Consider the following 20180-nt stretch of genomic DNA (forward strand, 5'->3'; position numbering starts at 1 on the left):
AGGAGAGATGGAGGAGAGAGGGAGATGGAGGAGGAAGGAAGAAGGGAGGGAGGGATGGATGGATGGATGGATATAGAAGGAGGGAGGGAGGGATGGATATAGATGTAGGGATAGATGGATGGATGGATAGATAGAGGGAGAGATAGATGGAGGGGTAGATAGATGGAGTGATAGATGGATGGATGGATAGATAGATGGAGGAAGAGATAGATGAAGGGGTAGATAGATGGAGGGGTAGATAGATGGAGGGGTAGATGGATGGATGGAGGGGTAGATAGATAGATGGAGGGATGGATGATAGATGGATGGATGGATGGAGGTAGGTATGGATGAATTGATTTATTAATAAATAAATAAATAAATTTATCCTGTGTGTTTCTGTTTTCTTGAGTGCAGACATTTGTTAAAGTATGCTGAAATAAGTAGAACAAACCTTTACCAAATGAAATATTACATGTAGTAATATTGTAAATATTACAATATATTACAATATTACTTCTGCAGAGGAGGCTGATCGCACACTACAACCATCATAATGCCCACACTTAATGCACATCTGTATTTCCCATACATAAACGATTTAATTCTCCATTTATTTATTTGAATCAATTTAATGTAACATTGATATATATTTATGTATGTATGTATATATGTTAAGATAATCACTAGTAAATAACTATTTCCTATTTAATAATAACTATTAAAATTTACAACAATAACTGGCTTATACAGAATTGACAAAAATATGAGTGTTAACAGGAATAACACGCAACTTTAGGGAGAAGAAAATAAATTAAAGTTAAAATAAAATAAAATAAATAAACAATAAAATAAAATGACAAAGGATAAATAAAAGTAATAAAAGTCAGTTAAGGGGCTTCAGTTACGATACGGATCGTGTAGTGTCGAACAACAACTGGCGTAAATGGTCTCGACATTAGACGCGTTCTCGCACATGCGCAGTACAGATCGTGTTTCCGGTACGGATCGAGTTGCGACATGAAATAAAAACCATTATTATGACCAACAAATCTTGAAATTAAAACTTGTAAATCGTATAAAACACTTAAATGTGTTTTAATAAAATGTGACAAATTGCCTTACATACGATGAACTCTGCTGCTCTCTTGTGTAATATTTTTCTGGCCACCAAATTGAAACATATTTACATATTAGTCGTAAAAAAAAAGCTCGATATTGCGAATACATGTTTGCTTGTAATATAAAATAACTGGTTTAATTTGTCATTGCACTAACGTAAAAAAGTCTGTAAAATATATATATGTATTGTCAGATGATGAATAAACTTGGTGAAAAACATGTACAATTAATTTGATAATTTGTGTACAATATTTGTCTTGAATGAAACGATCAAATGATTAGTCGATGTTTCCTAATTTCATCCGTTTTCTGCCAGTTGATAAAGCTATTTTGAATGATTGAAAAGTAAATGTAAGTGCAGGAAAATCAAAAGGTGTTGGATCCGTCAATCGAGAATGATGCATTGTTATCCCCCGTCTTCCTGCGGGGGTCGAGCCCATTCGCCGAAAGACTGATTCAAGACCAGGTATCTGTACTGCCTAAACAGTACAATTATAGAGTGAGGACAACCTTTATTTATAGTTGCGATACTGGCTATTAATGTGCATGGCGGTAGCCAAAAAGTGTGAACAAAATTAAGGATAAGAGCTGCAAGCTATACAACAAGTTGGTTATATCGCAGAGCTGTTTATGAGATTTTACATCAGACCGTACATTTTAAGAGGATTACTACTGTTGTAACAAGCATTCTGAGACATATGCAAAATACCCGCGTTCATGCGAAATGATTGGCCGTTTTCATTGGTCGTTGTTTACGTAATGCCCCGCCCCCTCATGTGTCTGCAAATCAGAAGCGGGGAATGTCAAGGATTTAAATTAAAAATAAATGAGGGGTTTTTTATGCATATCATTGTTTAGTGCATACAGTATTTAGAGAATAATATTATTTCATATTAATTCAAACTATTGTAAAATTATAGTTATAATACATTTCGTAATGACAGTTCAAAAACGGCTGATGTTAGACTTTGTAATCATGCTATTTTCTTATTCCCCATATCAGTGCTAAATTGTTTAATTATTTCTAGTTTATCAAATTTATCAGTAGCTTTATAGAAATGCCATTCTCTGGAAATGCTGTCCATCCAGGACTTTTATAGGGCGGATGTAGGCCTTACAATGGATCCGGAAATACACTTACTCACGCAAAAATTTTGCGCGAAAATTTCAGTTGTCCACTAATGCACGGTCTCCCACTTGTTTATTCGTTTGTCACATTTGGATGTACATTTCCTGTCAAAACAGACAAGATCCCGCAAACATGGATGAATATGACGAAATGTACGGGATTGAAGATGATTTTGAACAACAGTTTGCTGATGAATTGGAAGTCATGGCTGAAATGGATCGTAAGTTAGAAAGATATGTTCATGTCTAACGTTAACTTAACGTTACTCCCTTATGACATAATGGCTGACTGACTGTATGTAAAGCTAGTTTACGTAATAAAAAACAACACTAACAAAACACTCCTATAAATATACTGTACTATTACGGTATTCTTTGTATAATACCAATATGGTTCATAAAAGGGGTAAATATTCCGTCTGAAAATAGCACTGTAACGTTACCATGGTATTGCCACAAGAAAATTAAACATTGCTCTTGGTTAGTGTCAGAAAATGATTCATGATCATGACATACATTATGACTAAGATCATATTTTTATTCAGCCTAAATGTTTGTTGATTTGATTGTTTTCGCTGACAAACATTGGCAAATCTAGAATTTGTGTTGTTTTATGCCAGTACATTTGTACTTGCACTGCCAAAGAGACATTTTATGTGATATATATATATATATATATATATATATATATATATATATATATGTAAAACATTGTCATACAGTGATTTGATTATAGTTTTCAACCCATTCTAACTAGTCTGACTATTTGATAACTAACTTATCAATTTATCAGCTGACTACAACATTGCTCAATATATCACAATAAATATTGTAAGCTATATTGTAGTCATTTATTTGTAAATAATCATATAAAATTGAACTAAAACACACTAAAACTCTTCATTTTGAATGTGTGAATGTTTCTGTGTGTGTGTAGATGATCCTTCATCATGTGCAAAAGTGTCTGAGTTCCGCAATAAGAAGCAGATCCCACAGACGTTCGAGGAAGCCATTGGGTCCGGTGACTTGCCATCGAGGAAATCAGTAAATAACGAGCATCCTGGGAGCATCTCACCTCTAGTATATGAGGAGGAGGAGGAATCCCTGAGTCAGTATTGAATTTTCTCACTTGTGTAATAATAACACAATGCCTTTGTTATAGAGCTATAAGTTCAAAAGTTTGCTGTTGGTAAGAATGTTTTATATAGTTTTGAAAGAAGTCTCTTATGCTCACCAAGGCTGCATTTATTTGATCAAAATACAGTAAAAGCAGTTTAAAGTTGAATACAATTCTATTTTAATATATTTTAAAATGTATTTTATTCCTGTAATGGCAAAGCTGAATTTTCAGCATCATTACTCCTGTCCTCAGTGTCAGAAATCATTGTAATATGCTGATTTGCTGCTCAAGAAATATTTCCAATTATTATCAATGTTGAAAACAGTTGTGCTGCTTAATATTTTTGTAGAAACCGTGATTCATTTAAAAAAAATTCTTTGGTGAATAGAATATTAAAAGAACAGTGTTTATTTAAAATAGAAATCTTTGTAACATTATACGTATATTCTCTGTCACATTTGATCAATCTAATGCATCCTTGCTGAATAAAAGTAATTACTTTATAAAAAGTCTTACCGACCCTAAACTTTTGTACGGCGGTAGTAGATCTGCGTAATTCAGGTTAAATTGAGAATCACGATTTTTTCTTGCTTCAAATATGGCGCTTTTCCACTGCATGGTACGGTATGGCTCGGTTCGGTACGGCACGCTTTGGCGCTTTTCCACTGCATGGTACGGTACGGTACGGCTCGGTTCGGTACGGCTCACTTATGGCGCATTTCCACTGCATGGTACGGTACGGTACGGCTCGCTTCGGCTCGCTTTAAATGGTACCACCTCTGTTGAGGTTCCAAGCGTACCGTACCGATACTAAAATATGACGTGCAAACACTGCAGATCACTGATTGGTCAGACAGAATCATCACTACCAGCGTCATTGTATTTACAACACGAGACACTAAACCCGCTAGATTTAAATAGCCAGTAGACAACAGCCAACGCTGTAGCGCCTGTTTTAAAAGTATTTGCTTCAAAAATGCTTTAAAAAAAAAGAAATGGCTGAATCGTGGTCAGTGGACGAGGTGCAGACGTTCCTCTCGTAGGTTGCCGAGGAGCGGATGGGGAAACACGGAATGAAAAATTAGTATTTAATATGATGATGTCATGGCAGTAGAGACGGCAACTATAACGATCAGTCCCTCCCACTTTGAAGCGGTACTACTCTGCAGTGGAAAAGCAACCGAGCTAAAGCGAACCGTGCCGTACCGAGCCGAGTCGTACCACGCAGTGGAAAAGCGAAGCGAGCCGAACTGTTCCGTGCCGAGTCGAACCGTACCGAGCCGAACCGAGCCGTACCATGCAGTGGAAAAGCGCCAATATCACGATTCTCCCAGGATTCTGAATAAACAACTAAACAAAATAACGTAACTTACCAGAGGTTCTGACAAAATGTTAATTGCTGCAGTCTATCTACAATGTTTAATTAATCTGAATGAATTATTTAAAAAAATGGGTTGAATGAATGATTCAATGACTGGATGAATCAGCTTTTTTGAACGAATCTCTTGAATGATTCATGATAAAGGCTGTGTCCGTAATCGCATACTCTCTTTGAGTAGGTACTTATTTGGAACAAGTAATTACTTCACAAAACTACGTTCTATAGACCTTATGTAGCCCCGCCCCTTTCAGCGCTGCGCTCGTTGTCTTTTGACTTCCGGTCTGTATTTTCACAGCAATTTTGCGTTTATTAATGAACAGCTGATTAATGAATTTAAAATCTTCCCGGTCGACTGACATTTGTTAAGTCTTTAAACATTACAGCCCTCATGATAACTTTCGTTAACTTTACATTAAGTAAATCCACTTCAAAAGCGAATTACTCCTGGACAGCAATGCCATAGAAATATACAGAGCGACCGCAAAAACGGAGGTTAATATTCTAAAGATGGCGGCGCCCTCGTTTCTCTGGCGCATAAGGTCTATATAGTATGAATGTAACCCGGACGTACTACATTCGCCATGTTGTCATTATCATGTGACCTACCAGCGTCAGTTACGTCATAAATCCTCTCCCGTGGCCTCATGGGATAGTAAAGTGTCCATCATATGCACGCTTCAGAATCTCGCTGGAAGTAGTAGGTCGTCCGGGCAGCCATACATTTTTAAGTCACTTGTCGCCACCTGGTGGTGTAACAATGTAATCCATACAATCGTTATTTGAAGCACCTAGTTACTTTCAAAAGGTGATTTGCTCTATTTTGATCGCTAGACAGTGATTATATCCGAACTATAAACTTTAATACCAGTACTTCTGTGATAATATGAATATTTGTAACCAGAACAGACTGTGAAGCTGGGTTACATACCTATAATACTGTACATGTATAGACAGCAGCTCTCTCTCTGGATCAGCAGAGCGCCAACGCAGATCTGAATGTTCAGGTGTGATTTTGTCAAAGGTTTAATAGACAGGAGAATCGGTGTCATTTAGAAATAAAATCGCGTGGGTGTTTGAATTCGAGATCGTGATCTTTTAGCGATTAATCGTGCAGCTCTAGGCGGTAGTGCATACTTTGTGAGAGTGTATAAAAGTAATGCAGTGTGTCTAATGGTATTTGTGGTTTCTCACAGCTCCTAAACCCAAGAAACGAAGACAAGATGTGGCAAAAAAGCTCCAGTTTGGTGTTGAACACACTGATGACATCACCCCTCCGTCATCCCCAGAGGTTTACAACAGACGAGTGAGAGATGGGTAAAAGTTTATGCACATCACAGTTAATCTGTGCTGCTGTATGGAACACATTTTCCATCATAACATTACAACTATTGGTTGATTTTTCTAAAATTCTTTTTACAGACCTGCAGTTTTCCTTTCCCTAAGTCCAGATAGACCAGCAGCCACAAAAATAACAACCAACGTGTTGGATATTAGTGGACTGACAGCATTACAGGAGTCACCAAGGCGGGTTACCGCAGCTAGACGTCATGCCCAGAAACGGCCCCCTGCAATTGGGGATTTTATCACAGTCACAGACTCCATGGGAAACAGAGTCTACCTTAACAAGAAAGAGGATGAGGAGAAGGTTTCGGACCCCACCAAATATTTTACACGACTGCTTGCAGGAGAACAATGTGTGAAGTTTATTGATTTTTCTTATGCTTTTTCTCAGGCACCAGACCCAAGAGCCTTCCGTAACTCACTGAATGGACTAGGACTGCTAGCGGTTCCAATAGAAGTGCTGAAAGAACAAATTGCAGAAAGAGTAAGAATATGTGAACATGCAGACAAACCTAAATGATTGATTTGGGGGAAATCTGACTGAAATGGTTTTGTTTTTTCAGCGCCATCGACAAGTGTTGGAGGAATCTCAAAGATTGACAGAACTTATGAATAGGTGTGTGCGTACACATTTCTATGTGGATCATACCCGTCAATTCTTTACTCTAAACTGTTGTACTTCTCTACGCATGTTAACTCTGAAATGACTTTTTAGTGGGATCGATCCAGATCTTATTGCAGAAGAGCAGGCAGACTCTGGTGTGGATGGTGGTAGTGGGGAAGATGAAGGCCCATCCTCGCGGCTGTGGGTGGATCAGTTCTCGCCACAGCACTACACTGATCTGCTGAGTGATGATGTGAGTCAAAGGCCTCGTTTACACTGTCAGTGAAATGTGACCCAATTCCGATTTTTTGCTTATATGTGACACAGATCGGATGTGTTCTATGACAGTGTAAAACAACATGCGTTCAGATATTTCGAGATCGGTTTCAGGCCTCGTTCATATGTGGAAATAAATCAGATATAAATCAGATATGTGGCAATGTGACTGTCATGTAAACAGGCAGATCGGATTTTCTGAGGCATTAGGCTTAGGGTTGTGCCGATGGACGATATCATCGTCCATCGTGATGGCTGATCGATGGAGTAACCTAACAGTTACAGCTCCTGCACTGGGATTCAAGCAGAGCAGCTTGTTTAAGGTGATGGCGAAATTCATTTTAAAACAGCAATGAAAATGTAAAAGTAGGCTTTATAAACTTTAATATATCCTTTTATTGAAACGGGTGCTTTGCTGTGCAAAGAGAAACATTTCACCCGTTGGCCGCTGGTACTTTCACTTTTGCCGCAGAGACCCTTTATGTCCTATAAATGTATCGTATTGTTGATAATCCGCGCAGATTTCAGTTGACGATTATGTAAAGTTAATAACAAAACATGAATGAGAAAGAAAAGAGCAGGATGTGCTATTGAAAAGAAATATTAAAAGCACGATAAGCCGCGAAAGAGAACTGAATTCTACTGACAGGATGCTGCGCACGCGCTCCGAGCGCAACATAGTAGTCTTTGTCTTCGGTTGCGCGCCTGAACGGCCAAATAAACATTTAAAAATGCCAAGCCGAGAATTCCCGTTGCGTAAACACAGTAGATGTAAGTAGCTACAATGTGCACTCTCCCTGTCTCTTCGTGATCGTCAGCACCCCCGATATCATCGTCCATCGCGATGTTTTACTGTAAACATCGTCAACTGCCAATTTAGGGGACATCGCCCAACCCTAATTAGGCTACTTCTCCGCGGTTTAATGATGAGAGAAACCCCGACGCGCTTCTGCAAAAGGACGGATGGCCCGACGAAACGTTGTGTCATCGTAGGAGAGGAATGTGGACAAACGTTGACACAACATATCAAAGGTTGGCTTGCTCATCCTAAAATTTCGGACCCCCTGCTTCTCGTTAAAGCTCGCCACAATATGCCCCCACCAGTCCTGAGATCTCTCTCGCACACAATAACTGAAGCAAATGCACAGGCTGAAATGATTTTTCGTCCTCCTCCGCCTCATAATCATGGTGATGTTTGGTGAACTTCGCATATATCGCAGAGCTAGCATCACTCATATTTTGCGTTCGTCCATCTGTGCAAGATAATTTAACCCTTTAAGCATGCGCGATGTTTCAGATAGTATGGCTAGTGTAAACACATGAATCGGATATGGGTCACAATTAAAAGAACGTGTAAACGGACGGTCAAAAAAATCGGATATCAGAATTGGGCATCAAGACCTGCCGTGTAAACGAGGCCTTAGATACGCTCACTTGAAACTAATTATTGGCAGGCATTTGCCTTGAAATTATTTACATTGTCTCTCTATCTCTATAGTTCACTAACCGCTGTCTGCTGAAGTGGCTGAAGCTCTGGGACACTGTGGTCTTTGGGCGAGAGAGGAAACCCCGTCCGGCCCCTGCAGACGTCAGATCGAATTTTACAAATGCTCAAAACCAAAACCAAAACCAGTCCCAGCGTTTCAAAACCAAGTCCCAAATCACAGAAGAGATACTAGAGGCTGAGCTGGACCAGTACAAAAGACCTAAATTTAAGGTGATTTTTTTATATTAGATTTATTTAAATGAACCTTTTTATATTTGTACTTGAGATTAACATTTACATTTATTTTTAAATGTTAGATTTTTAAGTGTTTAGATTTAATTATTTATGTTAGTTTAGATTTATTTATAACATTTAGATTTTTAATTGTGTATTATAATCTAAAAATATATATTATATTTGTTATATATATTTTTATATTCAATATTTATTCTAATATATTTATTAGCCCTTGAATATGTAAAAAAGAAAATGCTTATTTATAAATGCAAAAATATTGTAAAATTGGAATTTAGGTTGCTAAATTTGCCAAATGACCATGTTGGCTTGACAGTGACCAGATGTTTTTTATTGTAAAATATTAACAAGCTAAATGATACAGGGTCGGACCATCAGAGAAGTAGTGAATGTAATGCTACAATGTGTGCATTTCCTATTTTTTAACATGTTCAGTAACTGTATTTAACTGCATGTATCACACTACACAGGTGGCACTATTATCAGGTCCTCCTGGACTGGGGAAAACCACGCTAGCACACATTATCGCAAAGCATGCTGGTTACAATGTAGTGGAAATCAACGCTAGGTAAGAGGATGCAAGCCCTGGTGCTAACCAATCTTAAAATAGAAGTATGCACATATAAATGTCGACACTCACAATCTAATAGCGCTGATCTCTTCTCAGTGATGACCGCAGTGCAGAGCTCTTCCAGAAACGCATTGATACCGCGACACAGATGAAGTCAGTCCTGGGAGCCAATGAAAAGCCCAACTGCCTTATAATAGATGAAATTGATGGAGCTCCTGCTGTAAGATCTGCTCTCAGTTTTATTGGTTACTATTTAATTCAACGGCTTGTCTAAATGATGCTGTTTCGCACTTTTTGTTGTTTTGTTTTTTCTGGCTCAGGCTGCCATTAATATCTTATTGGCCACCCTGAACCGGAAGGATAGTAGAGATGGAGAGGAGTCAGGTGTTAATGCTTTGAAAAAGAAAAAGAAGAAGCAATCTGTGCTGCTTAGACCAATCATCTGCATCTGCAATGACCTGTAAGTCTTAAAATATTAGAATTTCTGCATATTTTCCCAGTCAATTATTAAACTTTCAGAAAACATACAAGTAATATCCAACACAATTTCTGAACAAGAACATTAAATGGTAACACTTTACAATGAGGTCTCATTTGTTAACATTAATTAGTGCATTTACTAACATGAACTAAGAATGAGCAATGTAACACTTTATTTTACAGTGACCTTGTTACATATGTTACATGTACTTACCATAGTGATAACAGTAAGTTATGCATAATTACATGCAACTAACCCTCAACCAAATCCTAATCCCACCCTAACCCTATAGTAAGTACATGTAGTTGCTTAATATTACTCAGTACTTAAATATATTATTTCACTGTAACAATGACACCTTAAAATAAAGTGTAACCCTTTATTTTAAGGTGACGTAGTTACATTGTACTTACTCAAATAAGTCATTAATTAACTAAATGCACTTACTATAGAGTTACGTTCAGGGTTTGGTTTAGGGTTAGTTACTTGTATTTTATGCATAATTTACTGTCATTATTACACTACTGGTCAAAAGTTTTAGATCGGTAAGATTTTTTATGTTTTTAAAAGAAGTCTCTTCTTCTGCTCACCAAGGCTGCATTTATTTGATAAAAAACAATAAAAAAAAAACAGTAATATTGTGAAATATTATGACAATTTAAAATGACTGTTTTCTATTTTAATATATTTTAAAATGTAATTTATTCCTGTGATCAAAGCTGAATTTTCAACATCATTACTCCTGTCTTCAGTGTCACATGATCCTTCAGAAATCATTCTAATATGCTGATTTGCAGCTCAAGAAACATTCATTATTATTATCAGTGTAGAAACAGTTGTGTACAATTTTTTTTCAAAATTCTTTGATGAATAGAAAGTTCAAAAGAACAGCATTTATTTAAAATAGAATCTTTTCTAACATTATAAATGTCTTTACTGTAACTTTTGATCAGTTTAACTCATCCCTGATGAATAAAAGTATTGATTTTATTTTATTTCTTTCCCCCAAAAATAAAAATAAAATTCTTACTGACCCCAAACTGTTGAACGGTAGTGTTTAATGTTACAAAAGCTTTAGATTTCAGATAAATGCTGTTCTTTTGAACTTTCTATTCATCATAGCATCATGAAATAAAAATGTAAAAAACTGTTTTCAACATTGATAATAATCATAAATGTTTCTTGAGCATCAAATCATCATATTAGAATGATTTCTGAAGGATCATGTGACACTGAAGACTGGAGTAATGATGCTGAAAATTCAGTTTTGATCACAGGAATAAATTACACTTAACTATATATTCACATAGAAAACAGCTGTTTTAAATTGTAATAATATTTCACAATATGACTGTTTTTATTTGTATTTTTAATCAAATAAATGTAGCCTTGGTGAGCAGAAGAGACTTCTTTTAAAAACATAAAAAATCGTACCGATCTAAAACTTTTGACCGGTAGTGTATAGTAAGTACATGTAGTAATGTGTAACTACGTCATCTTAAAATAAAGTGTTACCATATATTCTAACAGCATTTATTAACATTTGTAAATGTAAGTATATAAAAATTTTCATGTTAGTCCACACAGTGCATAAACTAATGTTAACAAATATAACTTTTTATCCTAAAAATGTATTAGTAAATGTTGAGACTAAGATTAATAAATGCTGTAGAAGTATTGTTCATTGTTCACATTAACTAATGTAGTTAACTAATGTTAACAAATTAAACCTTTTTTTGTAAAGTGTTACCCATTTAATTATTATTGTGCATCACCTTTGCAATATACATTAGCCATGGAAAATCAACACAAAAAAAATGTAATCCATTTACCTCACCTGTATTTTGTCAGTTATGTTCCTGCTCTAAGGCCGCTGAGACAGCAAGCTTTCCTATTGGCTTTCCCCCAGACTCTGCCCTCCCGCTTAGCTCAAAGACTGTCAGAGGTGACACACACATGCACTTAAATGTTTACAAGATGATTTCATAAACGCATGAATGTAGACTCATAAAAGCTTTTGTTTCTATTGTGTAGATCACACGGCGTCAGGGTATGAAAGCAGATACAGGCACTCTGATGGCCCTGTGTGAGAAAACCGACAATGACATCCGTTCCTGCATCAACACATTACAGGTGAGAGAGATGTGTGCCTTTTTAAAACTGGTCAGATTTCAAATATGGGATTGCTTAATCCAGTGTGTGCAGTTTTTACACAGACGTGGACAGAAGCACTTGGATCAGCGCAGCGTCAGTTCCATGTGTGTGGGATTGAAAGATCAAAACAAGGGACTCTTCTCAGTTTGGCAGGAAATCTTCCAGCTTCCTCGACTGAAAAGGTAAACACATTATGCCATTCTCAAGCACACTCAACCCTCCCCTTGATAGCTTTTCAGTGTGGGCGATGAAATAAAAGCATGCTATTGTGTTACTATTTAAACAGAATCTTTAAATTCTTCTATAATTATAAATTCTTGCATTTATATGACTTCTTATTCATGGAAAGACTACATGAATTATTTGTATTATTCGTAATGGTACATATGTTTAAAAAAAAAAAATTAGTTACAGCAAAGGAAAATATTTTTGCATATTTTACCCCCAATTCTAAAATATATATACATCTATATTATTTATGCTAAAACTGCATATGTATCCTACTTTTTTTCCTACCTATTTATTAAATTTTGGGGGATTTAGGATTTTTATGTCTGTTTTCTTTAAGACAAATGGTGTTTTATTTTTTTATATGATTTTTGGGGAATAAAATGTGACCTGAAAATGTTTTCTTTACAATCTAAAGTAAAAAGATAAAATTGTCAGCTGTCATTTTTTTTATTTGTATGTTTTATCAAACTGCGCCACTGATTCTGGCATTCATCATTTTATGACGGTTTTGTGATTTAGGAAGCGGATTGGTGGAGATTTTTTTGGTGGTTTTGATGAAGCCGGACCTAAAGACGGTGCACAAAGGATTCAGCACATCTTACATTTGGTCTCATCTACTGGAGAGCATGAGAAACTCACTCAGGTTACTAGAGCTTTACATTCTGCACTCTTTGGGCTCCATTTAAATATCAAAATCATACTTGAATAGTGGCCCCAAAATATTTGGACACAATATATGCATAATACATTTGCTTGTAGTAAATGTAACTTTGCTCCTCTATTATTTAAAGCACACTTTAAGTACTTTGATACCACAGCAAAAACTACTAGCCTAACTAATAAAGTTCAAACATTATTAAAGGCAAGTGAACTGTCAGTAAGAAAATAAGATCAAAATACAAGCATAGATAAATATAATATAAGTTACAAATAAAGTGAGGTTGAACTCTAATATATTTAGGTACAGGAATGTAATAATTAAGCCTAAATGTAACATTTTCACTGTATAAATTAAATGTAGATTAATCTTTGTTAACGCTGTGTTTGGTTGTTTGATTTAACATTAATGGCTTAGACAGCATCTGTTTAACACCTACAAAAGTGTGATATTTCAGCCGAAATGATTTACTCTCTCTCTTCTGTAGGGCTTGTATGATAACTTCCTCAACATGAAGCTGAAGGACCCTGGGATGTTGGGTGTGTGCACAGGTCTTGACTGGTTGTGTTTCTCTGACGTGCTGAATGAGTTTGTGCTACACGGACAAAACTACTCGCTCATGCGCTACTTCCCGTTCCTGCCCGCTGCCTTCCACCACCTATATGCAGCAAACTCTGTCCCACGCATCAATTATCCACACAGCCACTACGAGGTGAGAGAATGCAATAGACAGTGAGAGCGCATTCTGTCTATCCACCCTATAATACTGTAAGAAATTAGGCAGAATCAAGCAGACCTTTAAAAAAAAAAAAAAATCCTGTCTTTACCTTTCATCAAATGAAAGCGTTCTGTCCCAGTTACACACTTGACCATAATCTCTCAAAACACAGCAATCATGTGTCTCCCTTCACTATGACTGCATTTATGCCATTGATAATTTTGATGTGCCATTGTTGCCATTCTGTTTTTCAAGTGTTTTGAATGTTTTTTGGTCTTTAATAATAGAGAAAATTCAAAAGTTCAAATTTTTTGGGAAATATATTACTACTTTTATTCAGCAACAATGCATTAAATTGTTTAAAAGTGACACTAAACACATTTGTAGTGTTACAAAAGATTTGTATTTCAAATAATTGCTGTTCTTTTGAACTTTCTATTTACCAAAGGATCCTGGAAAAACATTTTTTATCAATATTTCCACAAAAGAAATAAGCAGCACAATAATATTTTCAACATTGATAATAATTTGAAAAGTTTCGTGAGCATCAAATCAGCATTTTAAAATGATTTCTGAATGATCATGTGACTGAAGAGTAATGATACTGAAAATTCAGATTTACCACTAACCAATCAGAAACACTCTGAGTGTAAATGGTTTTATGTGTTTGGGATTGCTGATATGAAGTATGCCGACACGTCTTTATATAATGATAATAAACGTCAACATTTATCGTTTTAGCGTAAAATGAAAGTGGTAATAAATGAAGTCTTAAATTTGTTTCTAGGCTTTCACTAAAACTCAGCACATCAAGAACGCCCTCATTGCCATGTTGAATGACATCCCACCTGCCATACAGAGCCGTGTTTGTATGAGCAGTCTCTGTATGGACATCCTCAGCCTTCTCCTGGACCTCATCTCCCCCAAACTGCGGCCGGTGAGTCATTTTAAAGTCTGTGTTCAAACAATATCACGGTTTCCACAAAAATATTAAGCAGCACAACTGTTTTCAACATTGATAATAATAAAAAGAAAGTTTCTTGAGCAGAAAATCAGCATATTACAATGATTTCTGAAGGATCATGTGACACTGAAGACTGGAGTAATGATGCTGAAAATTCACAGGAATAAATTACATTTTGAAATATATTTAAATGTTAATATTATTTCACAATATTACTGTTTTTACTGTAAATGAATTGCTCGTATGAATGCAGCCGTGGTGAGCATACGAGACTTGATGTGTTTCTCACAGGTCAACCCTCAGCTTTACAGCACCAGGGAGAAACAGCAGCTTTATGATTTGATTGACACCATGATCAACTACAACCTGACCTACAGACAGGACCGCACACCAGAGGGACAGTACACTTATGTGCTGGAGCCGTGAGTACATGCATATACACAAACAACATTAACCTGAGAGAGCCATGCTTATCTGTCAGGACTTTAGTTATGCAACTCCTATAGCACAAGAATACCTACTAACACACACGGCACTGATTCCTGTTTATCACGATTTATGAGAGATTAGGCTGCAGCTCTAGATTACTGTCTCTCCATCCCCTCCTCTTCCACTTTTTTTTTTATTATTATTATTGTTTACCATCCCGTTTCACTTTGTTGCTTCTCTCACATGAGAGCTTGGAGGTTTTTGTTACTTGCCTTTGAAAGTCATGCATGGACGCATGTTCATCACTCAAGCATATAAAAAGACTGACAATCCTCTCTGTGGCTTACCGTGTCCTACCACTCACATTGATTGATGGAAATGGTGCTGAGAATGTGTACAAACAAGCTTTCGACACTCACAAGTCGAGCACTTGCCGCTGAACCATTGAAGGTCTGCTTGATGGAGCTAAAGGTGGATAAAAACCAGGAGTGAGAAGATAAACAAGGGGACAATCTGCGCTATTGGATTGGTTTTCAGACAGTCGGCTCAAGCTGGAACTGAAGAAGAGCGTCTCTGAACATCCTGTATGTTTGCTTCTTATTCATAGAGCATTTCTTATGTTTTATATAGTTTTTGTATGAATGTTAGATGTTTTTAAAGGCTGCATTAAAAAAAAATATTTTGTAAAATATTACAATTTAAAAACAGTATTTTTTATTTAAAAATGTAAAATGTAATCTATTCCTGTGATGACAAAGCTGAATTTTCAGCAGCCATTACTCCAGTTTTCAGTGTCACATGACACATTCTGCTTAATATTTTTGTTTAAACATGATGATTTTTCTCATAATTATTTGAATAATAGAAAGTTATTTATTTAAAATAAAGATCTTTTGTAGCATTATAAATATGCTGCCTTTAATTTTTTGAACAATTTAAAGCTTCCTTGTTGAATAAAAGTATTAATTTCTTTATTATAAATTTTTTACTATTTTTTGTTACAAAATTTAGTTAAAATAGAGGTATGTTTACACTAAATTAACACATTTATTTATATGAATATTACAATAGAATCACACACTAAATAATAATAATAGTATATCTATCTAACAGTAAACAGTAATATTTTTTAGCCTGTAAAATGTGAACCTTTTTTAATGATTCTTTGAAAGTTCAAAATAAATGGTTTGAGTAAATGAATCAAACTAAAATCATCAGTTCATTTTATAAAAACCAAATAAGTATCATATCAGCCTAGAAACAGGCCAGATTAGATGGGCAAATCCCTGTGCATGTTTTTTCATAATCATGTTTCTGAGGCTCATTATTTATTTGCGCGTGTGTGTGTGTGTGTGTGTGTGTGTGTGTGTTCTCTCTGTGATGGTTGTGGTAGAAGCATGCAGCATTCGTTCCTGCAGGCCCGCTGTGAGGAGACACTGGTCACCTCTGACTGGGGTATTCCACTGCTGATCGCCCTGTTACTGCTTCTGCTCGTTTACGCCTTCCTGTATCTTCCCGCCATCTCTTATCGAGCTTTACTCCAACAAGCGCTGAGTAACCACACTGAAGCCATGATGACCCTGGAAAATAACAAGATGGTCTGAGGATTGTACTATTCCCAAGCCAGATGTTGCATCACTAACTTCATTTTCATTGCATCGTCTGATTATGAGGAACATTATAATTCAACTTTTATCAGAGGAGGCCTGAATGGAAGAAATGTCTCTGCTTCATTTATAATAATTGTGATATTTTGACAGACTATCTTGCCAGAATAATCCCACTGTGCAATGTTCAGTCATGCCAGTACACAGCAAGCATTTCCATATATACATGAAGTCTTTTTTGACGATTTAATGTGAGATGCGATGGCACATTTCGCACAGGGATATTGAAGTATCTGGATTTTACCTGATATCACACTGGAAATAACCTGGGAAGCTTTCATCGCTATCCTGTTCCTGTAGGGAGAATTTTGATTTGAATTTGAATGCTCAACATAATATATGGAAACAAACACACAAACTTCTGAACTGCTCCGTGTTTTTGTTTTTTTGTGACCGAACATTCTCCGACTGTCCTAGAGAAATTACTTTGTGTACGTGACAAGGAATAACCTGCACAACTAATCCTGCTTTTGGAGTTTCATCTGCTTGTGTGTTTTGCACATATTGTCTAATTTCCTTCTATTCCTGGAACGGTGTTTTACCTTCGGAGTAAGAGGGATTATTTAGCTCTCCTGCTTTCCACTCTTTAAACCATCTCATCTTCATTTGCCTTCACATCCCTCCTCATTAGAGTCCCTTGTTCAGATTCTATAATGTTATGTAAAGGTTTATGCTACCATTTATATTGTTTTATATTGCATTATATTATAATGTATTTTTTCATTTTTTTTTTCATTTACTGTTTGTACAAGCAGTAATTTTATGACCTGTGTTTCCACAGTAATGTAGAAGACGTGGTGCATTTTCCGGGTTTGCCTCCCCGGAGGCAGCTGACCTATCAGGTGAAGCAGCTGATCGCCAGGGAGACAGAATTAGAGCGAATGAGGAGGGTGGAGAAGGCCCAGCAGAAACGAAACCCTCAAAAGGTAGGGGTTGGACGATGAAACTGAAACACTGGCAAATATAGTTTTGGAGGTTTCACGGCTGCGTGTCCTGGTGGACAATCTTCACTGATTTTTATATTCCAACTGTAAGAGCTGTAAGGGTGTGAAGGTTGAATTAGCAGAGCTTTAGCACACCTGTACATAAAATATTGCAATCTGCACAACATAACGGGAGACATATCCGACTTCAAAAGAGGCCAAATTGTTGTTATATATATATATATATATATATATACAGTACAGGCCAAAACTTTGGAAACATTACTATTTTTTATGTTTTTGAAAGAAGTTTCTTCTGCTCATCAAGCCTGCATTTATTTGATCAAAAATACAGAAAAAAAATGTAATATTGTGATATATTATTACAATTTAAAATAATTGGTTTTCAATTTATGATACTTTAAATGATCATTTATTTCTGTGATGCAAAGCTGAATTTTCAGGATCATTACTCCAGTCTATCACATGATCCTTTAGAAATCATTCTAATATGATGATTCATTATCAAAGTTGGAAACAGTTCTGCTGCTTAATATTTTTTCATAACCTGTGATACTTTTTTAGGATACTTTGATGAATAAAAAATAAAAGAATTAAAATAAAATAAAAAGAAGCAAATGTTTTAAAAATAGAAATCTTTTGTAACAACAATATACACTACTGGTCAGTAATTTTTTTCTTTCTTTTTTTGAAATAAATCAATACTTTTATTCAGCAAGGATGTGGTAAATTGATAAAAAAAAAGTGATAGTAAAGAAGAAGAAGAAATATTATTAGAAAATATTTTTTTCTTTTGAATAAATGCAGTTCTTTTTAACCTTTTATTCATCAAATATATTAGGCAGCAGAACTGTTTCCAACACTCATAATAAATCAGAATATTAGAATGATTTGTAAAGGATCATGTGATAGACTGGATGTCACATGTGACACTGAAGACTGGAGTAATGATGCTGAAAATTCAGCTTTGCATCACAGAAATAAATGATCATTTAAAGTATAATAAACCAATTATTTTAAATTGTAATAATATATCACAATATACATTTTTCTTTCTGTATTTTTTATCAAATAAATGCAGGCTTGATGAGCAGAAGAAACTTCTTTCAAAAACATTAAAAATAGTAATGTTTCCAAACTTTTGGCCTGTACTATATATATATCTATATATATATATTTATGAAGCTCGTATATATACACAGAGAGAGAGAGAGAGAGAGAAAATATTAATATATTATAACATTGCAATGAATTCTGTCTAATCTTGCTTTTTTTGTGCCTTCAGAATAGTTAATACCCATTTATAGACACTGCACCCTTTGCATATGGAAATCTTATTGATTAAAATGGGTTTGATTTAGTTTGTTTCACCACTAATTTGCAGTGTTGACAATATGTTTACATATACTTTGATTCATTTCAGTTGGACTACAACATTATGATTTTGAAAATGTGCACTGTTTTGTCCGGCTGCAGTTTTATCTTTGCGAAGTTAGACTAACAGACCTTGATATTGCAATTATAGTGATGAAGTGAGGCGCAACGTGTATTTATCCTTTAAATATTTGAATAACCATTGTGTTATGTGCTTGGACAGATGTGCAGCCCCCAAACAATATACAAAGCCGTAAAACAATAATATTTCATTTATAGGATTGTTCATGTTGCATATCATTTGTTCTGTGTGTTTAGACAGAGGCAGTAAATAAGAATCAAGAGAAGAAAACTGAAGTGAAGAAACCGACAAGCAGGAACCATCAGCAGAGGCTGGAGAACATCGTTAAACAGACTGTGGTGGAAACCAGGGTAAAGCATCTATATTAAACCACCTCAAATCTTTTACATCTGCCCTTGAACTACCACAGCAGCACCTGAAATCCTTCCTACGCTCATACAAATCCCATTTTAAAGTCCAGTCCACCATTGAATATTACCATAACAGATTTGATCCTGGGATTGGTGATTCACAACTTCACTCTGGCATTCTGTGAAACTCAGCTATAACTAACCAGTTATAAATGCAGATAATATTTACAAATTAGCACTATTAATTATGACCAAAGTTAAAATGCCAAACCAGAACACAAAGCACCTGGTTAAATTAGCCTGTGGATGGTATGTGAATAAGATGCAGGTTTTTGTACTAAACAGTGATTCTGTGCCACCATGTTAAATTATTTTTCTCATACTGTCTATCTTTATATATGCTTGACTTGTGCTTTATAATAACCCAAGATTAATTGGGTTAATAGTGGATCAGGGTCAAAGTGCTCTCACCTAATAACTTGTTTATTTATCCTTCCCATGGGTTATAGCCTGAATTGGATTTCTTCGGACGAGCCATTGCACCCAAAGAGAAGCCTATGATCACCACTACAGGTGTGTTGTTTAATTGATTGATACATATATATAAAAATATACTTTTCACACACTTGTACAATATAAGTGTTCTGCATAACCTAAGTGTTAAATATGAGCTGATATCACTTCTCTCTGCAGGTGAAGATGGCAAAGCAGGCGAAGTGGTGCATATTGGTAAAGCTGTGGGTAACAGTGATGTATGGTTTCGTTTCAATGAAGGTGTGTCTAATGCAGTGCGCAGAAATGTTTACATTCGGGAGTTACTTTAAAGTTAATTTATCACTTTAAATCAATACATAAAAACCAAAAA

The 20180-nt window shown here is 35.7% G+C and overlaps 1 protein-coding gene across 1 annotated transcript; it reads left to right on the forward strand.

Annotated features, from left to right (window-relative positions):
- Nucleotides 1-2247: 2247 nt before the first annotated feature.
- Nucleotides 2248-20143, forward strand: chtf18 (CTF18, chromosome transmission fidelity factor 18 homolog). Its single transcript, XM_082163618.1, has 22 exons — nt 2248-2450; nt 3167-3337; nt 5924-6044; nt 6150-6375; nt 6463-6555; nt 6635-6687; nt 6787-6928; nt 8450-8668; nt 9163-9260; nt 9360-9483; nt 9584-9723; nt 11596-11689; nt 11779-11877; nt 11950-12080; nt 12649-12772; nt 13275-13499; nt 14293-14442; nt 14761-14891; nt 17347-17491; nt 19202-19315; nt 19825-19888; nt 20009-20143. Exons 1-22 carry the CDS (start codon nt 2324-2326, stop codon nt 20137-20139), a joined length of 2922 nt encoding a protein of 973 aa, XP_082019744.1. The 5' UTR covers nt 2248-2323; the 3' UTR covers nt 20140-20143.
- Nucleotides 20144-20180: the final 37 nt, after the last annotated feature.

Source organism: Leuciscus leuciscus (assembly GCF_965113295.1).
Source record: "Leuciscus leuciscus genome assembly, chromosome: 3".
Classification (NCBI taxonomy): domain Eukaryota; kingdom Metazoa; phylum Chordata; class Actinopteri; order Cypriniformes; family Leuciscidae; genus Leuciscus; species Leuciscus leuciscus.